This window comes from Rhopalosiphum padi, chromosome 2 (assembly GCF_020882245.1).
Source record: "Rhopalosiphum padi isolate XX-2018 chromosome 2, ASM2088224v1, whole genome shotgun sequence".
NCBI lineage: Eukaryota > Metazoa > Arthropoda > Insecta > Hemiptera > Aphididae > Rhopalosiphum > Rhopalosiphum padi.
The window spans coordinates 71,743,621-71,756,092 of NC_083598.1; the positions used below are offsets into that span (position 1 = coordinate 71,743,621).

Sequence of the window (12,472 nt, forward strand, 5' to 3'; positions counted from 1 at the left end):
AATACGGCTGAGAAAAACTTGACTTCGTTGATAAAACTATAAAAGTTACCAGACATATAAGTAATAAAAAATAATTTCCATATGCCCAGACGGCAAACGCGACGACGAACGTCTTTACGACATTAAATTCTCTTGAATTAATGAAGAACTATATTATTCCACTGATTTACTGTTATTATTTTCCTCGAAAGCACTGCAATATTGCTAACAGTTAACACAATCGTACTTCAGGGCCTAAAACTCCTCCAACATTACAATTTAACGGTGATACTAATATAATCCCTTTGTTAACGAACATAAAATAACTTGGAGTGTTCTAGATAAAATATAAACAACTTTGACCCGCATATTTCTTCAAAATTACATAAAACTCATATAATTAATCAACAAATCTCTCTCTAAGCTCAATATCGTTCAGATTACAAGGTCTTCAGATGTCCAGTATAAAGAATTAAACAAATTTTTTATTGTTTTACTTATTTCGTTTACTAGGAGGTTATAAAATATATGAAACAAATATACAATTATAATTTACATTTTACATTTTACACTGCAGTTTTTATTTGAATTTCTTTTACCTCAATAATAAAATAAAAATAAAGAGTACCGACTTAAATTAAAAGACTTACAATAATGGTTTTTTTTTTTACTGAGACAATAAATACAATCACACTTAATATTCAATTAGTCGTGGTGGTTTGTTATTTTCGACAATCCAAGTCTCTCCAGTTTTCCCATGTTCCAAAATTGTAATCAAAGCATTCCCGATGTTATCTGACCTAGTGGATAAGTTCAAAAAAAAACAAATATCATTATTTTAAACTTTTGTATACTTAAACAATTTCTATGTACAATATATTAATAATAGTAAATATCATATACATTGATCATATAGTCAGGGATTTTTGTTTTATCCGTGTAGCGGTGTACCAACAACAGATAAATAATTATATCATAATTTAATAAATTAGTATAATTTATGCATTAGCATATATTGTAGAGTATGATATAACACATAAGCACCTAATGATAAAGATATATTGTTAGGCAGGTACTTTGGTACTTTTAGATGCTTTGTGGTAGTTATAATACTTATATAGTTATAAATAGTCATACTTGATATGACATCTTGTTGGTTTCAATGGTTTAATTTTCATCAATCATCGATAGTCATATAAGGACTTGAACCACTTGAATTTTGGTACCTAATAAGGCTATTTTTTATACAAATTTTGATAGAACACTGAACAACATAATTTCAAGCTTTACATTTTTAATGGCAATAAACGAGAATGGACGAGGAAAAACTATTTAACAGATTTTTTTTTTTTTATCATCTAATTGTTACATTTGACTACATTTTATCCACGTTAATCTTATGAAACAAACATACGAGGTACGAAACGATCAATATGAGCATGCTGTGACTGCCGTTCGTATAGACTTTATACTATAGAGTAACACGCAGACCATACGTTGAACTTATATCAAAACGATAATCGTATCTTTTTCAACACTATTATTATTAACCACCAGATGGCATTATATATATGACAATATTGAAAAAAATCGTTAATGTTATAAAAATTGTACCTATAGATACGTATTAATACAAACAGTATACGTAGGTATAACGATATGCGTGGTGCAAACCTTTTGACTGATATTAACATTAACACTATACTGCAACAGAGCTTCCTATTGTATAATATTCGTGATGTGTGATATTAAACAATATAATATTAAAGTGCATGTAATTGTGACAGTATTTACATTGTTTAAAAAAATTAAAATACGATGTGAAATGTTTTTTTTTAATCCGGTAAAAGAAATAATATTTAGTTCCGACATTTTTTCAATAGCTGTGACAATAATTTAAATTTTGGACTTATTGGTTACCTAAGACGACGAGATTCTATCGTTTTTAACAATTATAATAAAGTATGTACATAGTATATTTGTTATAGTTTTTATAATACAACTTAAATATTTTTATCAACAATAAAAAAAAAAGAAATTGTTTAATGCCTATCGATAAAATATATTAGAAGCTAAACATTTGCATAGATATTTTGAAAATTCCATTGAGTATAGACAATGATAAATTAAATAACAGTTGAATGTTTCGAGTTTTTATGATAAATAATCTTCGAATTAAAATTTAAAAAAAAACTTATGTTAAAAAAAAAGCAATCAGAATTGTTATTTTAAGAATGAATATCCAAGTTTGTCGAAATTTAAAATTCAGAACTGATAAAAAATATTAATGGAATTACACTCATCTTTGTTTTATAGTAATTCTTTTAAACAAAACTTATATGAAACATTGTATATAATACATATTAAACCTTAAAGGTATGCTTTTTTAACAACAAAATAATTTGAACATTTAAAAATTATAATATAATTTTGTCAAAATTCTAACTTTAAACATACTTAAATCACTATGTGTAGATAAATATTGTTTATTTTTAAATCTCACAGCATTAAAAAGGTAGGCAAGTAGATACCGCTCTGCTGTACTTTAACCACTTTAGGTAACGAGTGGATCACTATTATAGGTGTGATAAATTTGAATTCAATGATTTAAATTTAAAAAAATAAAAAGATATATCATTGTATACGAAAACCCATTCTGAGCTGAAACAGTCTATCAGCCTATATCACCAAGTGATATGTTTTTTTTTACATAGTTATAAAAGTAATTTATTTTACTTTTAGTATTTTAGTAGATTGATATAATTTTTTTCAAAAATATTGCATTTATTATATCACTAGTATTTAATTATTATAATAATATATATTTATACCATATTCCCTAATTTATATAATACAAAATTTAATTACATCGTTTTGTTAAAATCGTAAAATAGAGAAATTTCAGTTTTTAAACACCCTCTGCAATACCAACTAAATTCACTTTCCTATCACTAAATTTATCAATGTTAAAGATTAAACTACTTTTACAGTTCAAAAAAGTATTGATATACATACGAAAAAAAACACATTTTTAAGTCGATAAATTTATTGCTCCGCTCTGAATCTAAAATGATCATTGACCATATATTTGTTTAAATAAAAATGTGAAATCTCCCACGTGTTTGTACGCTTAACTAAAATGTGGGTAATACGAAAATTGACAAACAAAAATAGGTACTGTAACATAATAGTGTACTCGTAAACTGTGAAGTATAAAAATATTATAAATGGCCGTATTGAAGGTACCCATCTAATTCGTTTGTAGTTCGCACACCCAATACCCCTCTCCTATAAGTTATAACGATGCTCTATAAACATTTATTATTATACAAGAGCAACTCTAACTGCTGCTCACCGAGGACTAGAGTACTAGACATTCAATTTTGTGATAATAAAAAAAATTGGCACATTATTTATAAACATAGTGTTTGTATGACCCTAGATATTTACGATTTAGCCTATATATATAGTATAATATATTATATATATGATATAAACAAATTGTGACACGCTGACACGGTTGTTTCCTTTAAAAACTTAAGAAAGTTTTCTATTATTTGTCAAAATATTTGAAATCAATTCTTGGTTGCGTACAAAGATTTTAAAAACAATATAGATAAGTACTTATAAGTGCACACATATTGAAATATAATAAAAGTATTGCTTACTTTTGTGTTTTCATATTCTGTTGATTACTTTTTGAATCTTCAAACTCCTCGACACATTCTTCATTTTTGGGCATCGTTTCATTTTTACAGACCAGACTTGCACAATTAGTAGCAATAAATTCCGGGCACAATGTAATTATTCTTACACCATGAAGACTGAAATGATGTTTTTTCTTCAAAATTTAAACATGGAAACAAAATCACTAATTATATTATAAGACACGTATCGTAATGTATAGTAAATAGTGATTACTAATATTAATCTAAAATGCAAATACACGTACTCCAAAACTTTTCGTAAATTCCATCATATATTTTTTCGTAGACAAGTACATAGGACTACAATGATAACTGTCACTGAAAACCATCAAGGAAGAAGTCTGTATTACTGTTCCGCCACTACCTCCGTTGGGAATTCCCATGTACTTGATCGCTAATAATGTACCTCTGACGACTCCGCCCTAAGAAAACAAAATATTGTGAATATTCACCAACCGTGTTTTAAGCCTAAAATATTGTTACTTCTTAGTGCAATAAATAGTTAAAAACTCTCAAGATTAAATATAATGTTTATCAATCGTACCCACACGCAGGTGTGTATGTTATGGTTTATAGTACTTATTCTATGCGTGCTGCGTTGTAATATAGCTGATAAATACTCGAGGAAAATCAAACAATTTCCTTTTGAAATAGTAACATCAATATAAGTTATCACAATAAATATTTACGTTCTATGAACTCGTCAAATTACATAAGTATATGTGTAGCGGTGCCGTAAACACAATCAACATAATATATAAAAAATAATATAATATATATGTACACAATCAAACCCGTTAAATTACCACTTGAACTCACGTAATTAATATTGACTGTAGCAGACCATCGTTGTTCAATTGAATTGTCGAAAACGCCAGCATTATTAATAACAATGTCCAATCGACCAAAATGCTTGATACATGTTTTAAAAGCATCTATAAAATATTATTCAATATAAGTCGTTGGTTTTAGATAAAAATAAATATCATTTGATTATTCTCAAAATATTTCAAATAATAGTATACCATAATAACAATATAACTAACTTAAAAATAATTTTTACGTAAAATATATTAAATTACACGAATAACTCTAAGTTGCAAGAAAAAATAATTAAAAAGTATTTATTATTCTTACTTTCAAATTCCTCTTCATTAGTAACATCACATTTTGTCGAGAATATATTGATATTTTGAAACTCTTTTAGGAACTTACGTGAAATAATTTGACATTCGTTGACATTAACATCACAGAGTAATACCTGAATTCAATATAATATGCTGTTATTATAATGTAACATGAAAAACTGAGCAAATTAGATAATTGTAGTTTGTCAATTTTTGTTTCCCTACCTTAACTTTGTTCTGAAGTAAACACTTTACGTAAGCGTACCCAATCTCTGATGTTGCGCCAGTCACCAAAGCCACTTGATTTTCCAGACCCATATTATTTTTACTTATTTAAAATATTATATTCTCTATAAAACGAATATTAAAAAATTATAAGCCACTTTGTGTGTAAGCTATTCAATAATCACACTAGGACAACAACAATGATAATGATGTTCAAACTTTATACAATTTCTCAATATAATAACGCATTCGGAATAATAATATACATTTTATTATGTATTTCCAGTTTCGTCTACGATATGGCTGTCTATCAAAGGTTATTTACTGATAAATGATAATCGCTCACTCCGATAAAGGATATAGGTAACCTAATGAAAGCGTTAACTAAAATATGGGTATCTACCAGTATTATCTGTTATTGCCTATTAAATGGTTTGCGTTGGTAAATCTAAGAACTTGGCCAAAAGAAACTTATATTATTATTTCTAAAATGTGACTTATAATATCATGAACATTTTAATTCATACTATAATCAGTCGATTTTTTATTTTTTTACCCACATATTAAACGCTACGGTAAGTATCTTACTACACTGTCTAAGATTAAAGTAATTTTGTTATTAAAATACGAAATTTTGAGTAAGCTAGCTAAGCTCAGGCGGTTATTGGCTTTTGTATACTAGTCTCAACTAGCAACAGCAGTACTGTACACAAAGTGAGGCCATTATGTAATGTCGATAGTCAAAGCTCTTCACTCTTCAGCATATGTTAATTATCTATCTAATCTTAAAAAAGCATCACGTGTTTATTTAAAATGTAAACTTCTATTATTTATAAGTTGATTTATAGGTACCTTATTGTATAGTTGTATATCAATCATATGTTGTTATTGGTCTGATATAAACATAAATAATATGTTTAATAGGTAAAATACATTTTATTATGTATTTCCAGTTTCGTCTACGATATGGCTGTCTATCAAAGGTTATTTACTGATAAATGATAATCGCTCACTCCGATAAAGGATATAGGTAACCTAATGAAAGCGTTAACTAAAATATGGGTATCTACCAGTATTATCTGTTATTGCCTATTAAATGGTTTGCGTTGGTAAATCTAAGAACTTGGCCAAAAGAAACTTATATTATTATTTCTAAAATGTGACTTATAATATCATGAACATTTTAATTCATACTATAATCAGTCGATTTTTTATTTTTTTACCCACATATTAAACGCTACGGTAAGTATCTTACTACACTGTCTAAGATTAAAGTAATTTTGTTATTAAAATACGAAATTTTGAGTAAGCTAGCTAAGCTCAGGCGGTTATTGGCTTTTGTATACTAGTCTCAACTAGCAACAGCAGTACTGTACACAAAGTGAGGCCATTATGTAATGTCGATAGTCAAAGCTCTTCACTCTTCAGCATATGTTAATTATCTATCTAATCTTAAAAAAGCATCACGTGTTTATTTAAAATGTAAACTTCTATTATTTATAAGTTGATTTATAGGTACCTTATTGTATAGTTGTATATCAATCATATGTTGTTATTGGTCTGATATAAACATAAATAATATGTTTAATAGGTAAAATACAGTAAATGTATTTTACATAAAATAAATGAATAAAAAATAAAACTTGACACTTTAAGAATTTAAATAATAGTAAAGTTCTGTGAACTGTGTAAAACTACAGAATGTTTTAGCATATTTAGCTATAGGTAGTTTTAGTTAAGTAGCATAAATAGGTAAATTAAATTATAGAATATAGACACATAATGTTAAACATTTTGTAGTACCTACATAATTTGATAATACTTACATTATTTTTATCGATATCGTTTCAAGGACGTGATTTAATCAAGCGAACGTGTAATAATAATAAAAAAAACACTGATAAACACTGTACGAATGTTGTTAATACACATTCAGAATCGAATATTTAAGTGTAAATCAACGGCAAAATTACATTTTAAAATTAAAACAGGTGTACAAGTAATAATAATTTGGTATTGATATAACTCATAATTCCGCACCGAACGATTATGCGCGACGTTGCCGGCTGTGATTCAACATAAATCTGCACCTTTTGGTACGCTGTAGCGGTTTTAATATTTCAATACAATAACAGACAGAGGTAAGTAGCTAAAGTAACCTAATGTTGGACCAATCACGATGGTATTATTAAAACAGCCAGGACACCAAGTAATACCCGAAACTCGACGATAACAGAAAAATAAATACGAAATAAAATCAAAACTACCTAATATTTTTAAACCACCGTAAATTGTAATAGATGGGAGGTAGCACGAACAGCGTACATGTCGGTTTAAAAAAATTATCAAACCATTTACTCTGAACCACGACATGAATAATAACGATATAACAGTAGATTAATCCAAATAGTATGATTCGATCAATAAAATAAGACAATATGGTAAGTATAGGAAAACTACAGACGCAGAAAAACGTTTTCGTTTACAATGTTACCGGAGTTCAAAAAGTCATCGAAAGCTTTACGTGAGTTATTTTTATACTATTTGGATTCGATATTCCGGTCTAATCTCAGATACTAACTCGGAAATGTTTCAATATGAATAGTTCGTCGACTATTTGTTTGCTTGAATATAAATTCAAAATTGTATACTACTCTAAGTTGTAGGGTAACTCCGGGGTGGTATATATAAATAAAAAAATTAAAATTCAACGATCAATTTTGGTGTAATTTTCAAAAAGATCTCCAAAAACTGTATAACAATTTTTATATTTTTAAAAATATTTTTTTGATTATTTTTGCTTGTTAGATGAGCACATATCATCGTGTTATTTGAAAGCGTTACGATCGTGCGGGTTCAAAGTTACATTGTGTACAGTACAAATATTATACATGTATCGTGCTTATCGCTGACAAGTTTTTAGGAACAGGTGATTCGTACCAAACAATTGCTTTTAGTTTAATCATTCGATTATTCAATAAATAATATTAGAAGTTTGTGAAGCTTTGTTCTTTTACTCACATATTATATGAAAATAACGGGATTATATTATCTAAAAACGGAAAGAAGTGTCTCGTTCGAAGTTTGTCGGGACAAAAGGCATGATACTCAAAAAAAGGCAATCCTGTTTTAAACAGGAATCAGAGTCACCCTATGGCTTATACTATTCGAGTAGATCACGTAGCACATAAACATACGTCTAAAGACGCATGATTTGGAAAAATAAAATACAACATTACAACAATAATTCACTCCGTAACGTCATACGATGCGAAGATACTACTTTATATGCATATGTGTAAGTTGTGCAGACTATACAAAAAGAGATGTCGCATATCACAAATTTTGATTTTTTTTTTATCTAATCTAATGCCACTATTAAAACACTAAAATATAATTGTTTTGAATATAATAATATGATTAACTTAATAACGTGTTACGAAATATAATACAGCATCGCGTGCACAAAAATGGTTTGGCATATTTTTGACAACAGAAACGCTGAAGAATAAATTGTTTGATGACATGTTAACGTATTGCGTATTGACTAAATTGCATATTAAAATAACGTAGGTCATAGATTTATAATGTATTATCATCGATGTAGTAAATATCAATGTGCATATATATTTTTAATGCAATATCTAGAGGGATTGTCGCGACAAATTTGTTACAATAGTAAAATAGTTGATAATATACTCTTAGAAGACACCCATTTTCCTCTTATTTGTCATTATTAAATCGTATTCGTGCATGTAATTTTAAGCATGCTATAGTTTTGCAATAATATTAATAATAAAGATATTTACAAACGATGAAACGACGTCTGTACCATACTATAGACGTCTTAATTAAAACAATATAAATAGCTGATTGTACAAAAGCAAATTTATGGACCCCATAATATGACGAAATTCGACTTAATAATATTGATTTTAATATACAAAGTCTCATAAAATTCACATTAATATTCCAAAGTCTAAATAACCTATGCTCTATAGTAATTAAGATGGCAAAATTAACTCTGTTTTGATTATTACCACGTTTATATGCAACAGTTAATTCTCATTAAGTGCCATTAACTCAAAGCGCATTAGGGAGTGGGTTTATAATGCGCCTAAAACATCAAGATTAGATGTTGAATAAAATTAAAAGTTTAATGCGAATGTTTTTTTAGTCCATGCTTTAATACTCTGGATCCACGATCAAAATAATTATGTTATTTTATAATTTGACATTTTAAAATACATGTTAGAATAATAATTCGCATTAATACGAATTAAAAATGCGTTTATATGCACCCAACTTTGGGATTAACTCAATGCGCATTGAGTTAACGCGCATTAACTGTTGAATATAAACGTCGTAAATGGTAATACTTATTATTAATTTATACGATTATACTCATTACAAAAAACACTAAATCTCCGACCTACATATAAGACATAACCAATAGTAAAATATAATAACGATAATAATGTTTTGTGTGGTTTATTAACGTAATAATTATATACCTACCTACAGGACTTCGACGCGGTACACTGTTTTGTACATTTTTCGACCTCTTACGCACTTTCGAGTTTCGAGTTGGCAACACGCGATGTCATTGGCGGAGGACAGCCATCGACACGATTTCTATAATATATGAACTCGAACAACTGCACTCGGCGTGTCGACGAGATAAGACGCCAAACTGGGGCAAAGTATGAAATCAAAAAAGGCAGAAAAAATATACTCGCGAAATAATAATATTATAACAATAATATTGTAATTTACAATGTCGGCGATCCATACATACAAACGTCATCGGATCTTCCAGTTGTCATCGTGTGGTGCGTCGGCGGTCGGCAATGCGAGCCGACGATTTGCACGATCGCGACGACGACAACGGCGCACGCGGATGTTCCGGAACTGCTGATCGCGGCGGGCAGGAAGAACGGGTTCCGAAGCCGGCGGGCGACGACGACAGCGTCACTTCGAATATCGCGCAGTGGCCATGCGGTGACCGGGAACACACCTGCGGAACAGACCACGCGATGTCCCATATACGTATATAATGACGTTGCGATCTGTTTGATCAGCGGCTACACAACACCTGTCCTGTTCGTCGCTGACTCGCGTGATCTCAAATAGTATCACGTTCGAACGTTGCTGATTGTTTGTTTTGTTTATGACTGCAGCGACACGACGTTTTTCGGAGGGGACTATAATATTATAATATGTTATAGAACACGAGTCACATAGTAATATATATTTTATTGGTGAGGAGTGCGCCGGTGCTATTTGTAATGACTTTATTATTATGTTTAAACATTTAAAATAAACATTTTTGACATTATAAATTATTATAGTACCACTATAATGGTAGTGCGACCGTAGGACATTAAATACCTCATACGTGGTCTCGACAGTCGACAGGCTGATTGACAACTGATGTTTAGAAACTGCATTTTTGATTTTTTGAAAAATTATACGGTTTTTCGATCAAAAATTAAACAAAATATATTTATAATTTAAAATTCATCCTCGTGTTGTTTTTTTTTTTGTTTATCGAGGACGTCGCATTTATCTCCGTTGTTTAGGTAAAATGCGTTTGACAATACGTTCAATAATTACATTTAATTTTATTAGTCCGTATAGACCGTAATATTATCAAATTTAAAGACAACAACATATTCTCTGTACTCGCAAATGTTTTCCAATGTTTTTAGTCGAAACCGAGTGATTAGCTGATGCATTAGGCCACGGAATAGTTACGTCATTGAAATAGTTAGGTACTTTACTTATTACTTGCATTACATGTTTGTACTTATTTGCTCGCGGGAAGAAACCTTTTTTATTCATAGAATACGAGACTTAATTATTATGTTTTCCACACCACTTCACACTGACCGATAATTATTGATTTGAAAAATAATAATTATACAAACGTTAAATTAGTATATTGTACAAAAATAAAACACATGAATATTATAATATTTATGTCATACGTATTCAAACTACAGTAACCGTGTGTCATCTACACCGCGTGATGCGTGCCTTTATTGGACCGCTAAAGTGTTATTTCACAGTACCTGTCTAATAACGTCTTAATTATGATATTTTGTCATGATATATAATGTCATATTTTATAACCGTTTAATGTTGCAATTAAAACCGCATAAACGACTACCGATTAAATAACGACGGAAGGTTTACAGACAACAGACCTATTGTTGATCTGCATCGTTTTAACTATACTATATTATACCATAATCGGACATTCTGTAATCACAAACAATTTAGACAGTTTATGAAGATTATGTAAACAAATAATTTAAAAAAATTGTTAAACTTACCCGCTCTGCCTACCACTTGTTGGGTACCTGAAAGAACTTGTAAGTAGTTAGTATATTACCTATATACTTTGTACTACCTACAGGCTACTACTCTCACTCTGCAACTACACTACGCCATCGTTGCGATGCACTGCATTAGATATCGACGAAACAGACATTGTCGTCCAGGGACGTACGCAGAAAAAAGTTTTTGAAAATCAATTATAGAAAAGTAGAACTTTTTTTTTAATAAACATACGAAATTTTTTTATGAAAATTAGCTATACCTACTTTTTTTAAGTATAAACATTGATGTAAAGAAAAAATTACAATACTAAATCTAATGTTCGCGAAGTTTTAGCCATTATGTTAAGAATATCTTCACTATAAGAATGTTAAGTCTTTTGAATATTATAATCGTTTATAAGTTTTATTATATATATTGAAAAAATAAACGATATACATATGTTTAAAACCTAATTAGTGCGTAGATCGAGTGACGAGTGTTTGGTACACTCAAAACCATATATCGTTTTGGTGCGTAAAATGTACGGCCGCCCGACGATTCACCATTCGTCTAACGTCTTGGGATGTGGCCCGTCAAATTCACTATATTAACGGACGACGCATCACATCGATATCGCGCGTCTTCGCCGGTGGTGCAAACGCCGGCCGGCCACCTTGTTCCGTTGTGCTTATATTATTATATTGTTATCGATGACGTATTGACGTTATATCACATAATATAGACCCGATGTCAGTGAAGTCACCACAGTGTTTCGGTACATAATAAATATATATTATATCGTCACCATCGCGGCTACAGTCAGGATATATATATATATGTATATGTGGATCTCGTTCAGACCGTTCGATACCGCCGTGTCACTGCAAATACACGTTGTCACTGCATTCGAAGACATGATGACCATTGGTTGTATGTTCCACGTCACACGAGATTTGTTTTTTTTAATTTTACTTTTACAATATGTTGTTGAGACGTCGCCGACACCGACATCGTATTTTTGTACGATCCCGAAATACCATTTGCGCTGCTTTATCGGTCACCGTATTGTTTTTATGCGTCTTATGCATGTCCGCCGGCCGTGTCGCGACA

General features: G+C 29.9%; 1 protein-coding gene across 5 annotated transcripts; it reads right to left on the bottom strand.

Annotated features, from left to right (window-relative positions):
- Positions 1–530: 530 nt before the first annotated feature.
- LOC132919795 (15-hydroxyprostaglandin dehydrogenase [NAD(+)]-like) lies at positions 531–10,246 on the bottom strand. 5 transcript variants are annotated; one of them, XM_060981647.1, is made up of 8 exons: positions 9,837–10,246; positions 9,557–9,731; positions 5,039–5,163; positions 4,824–4,947; positions 4,506–4,621; positions 3,932–4,108; positions 3,648–3,820; positions 531–779 (listed from the first exon to the last, which is right to left on the bottom strand). In XM_060981647.1, the coding sequence occupies exons 3-8, from the start codon at positions 5,129–5,131 to the stop codon at positions 674–676; spliced, it is 789 nt and encodes a 262-aa protein (XP_060837630.1). In that variant the 5' UTR covers positions 5,132–5,163; positions 9,557–9,731; positions 9,837–10,246; the 3' UTR covers positions 531–673. The 5 variants fall into 5 exon arrangements, with proteins under 5 accessions (XP_060837630.1, XP_060837631.1, XP_060837629.1 ...); XM_060981648.1 differs by having other exon boundaries at positions 9,833–10,246; XM_060981646.1 differs by having other exon boundaries at positions 9,815–10,246.
- Between the last annotated feature and the right edge of the window lie 2,226 nt (positions 10,247–12,472).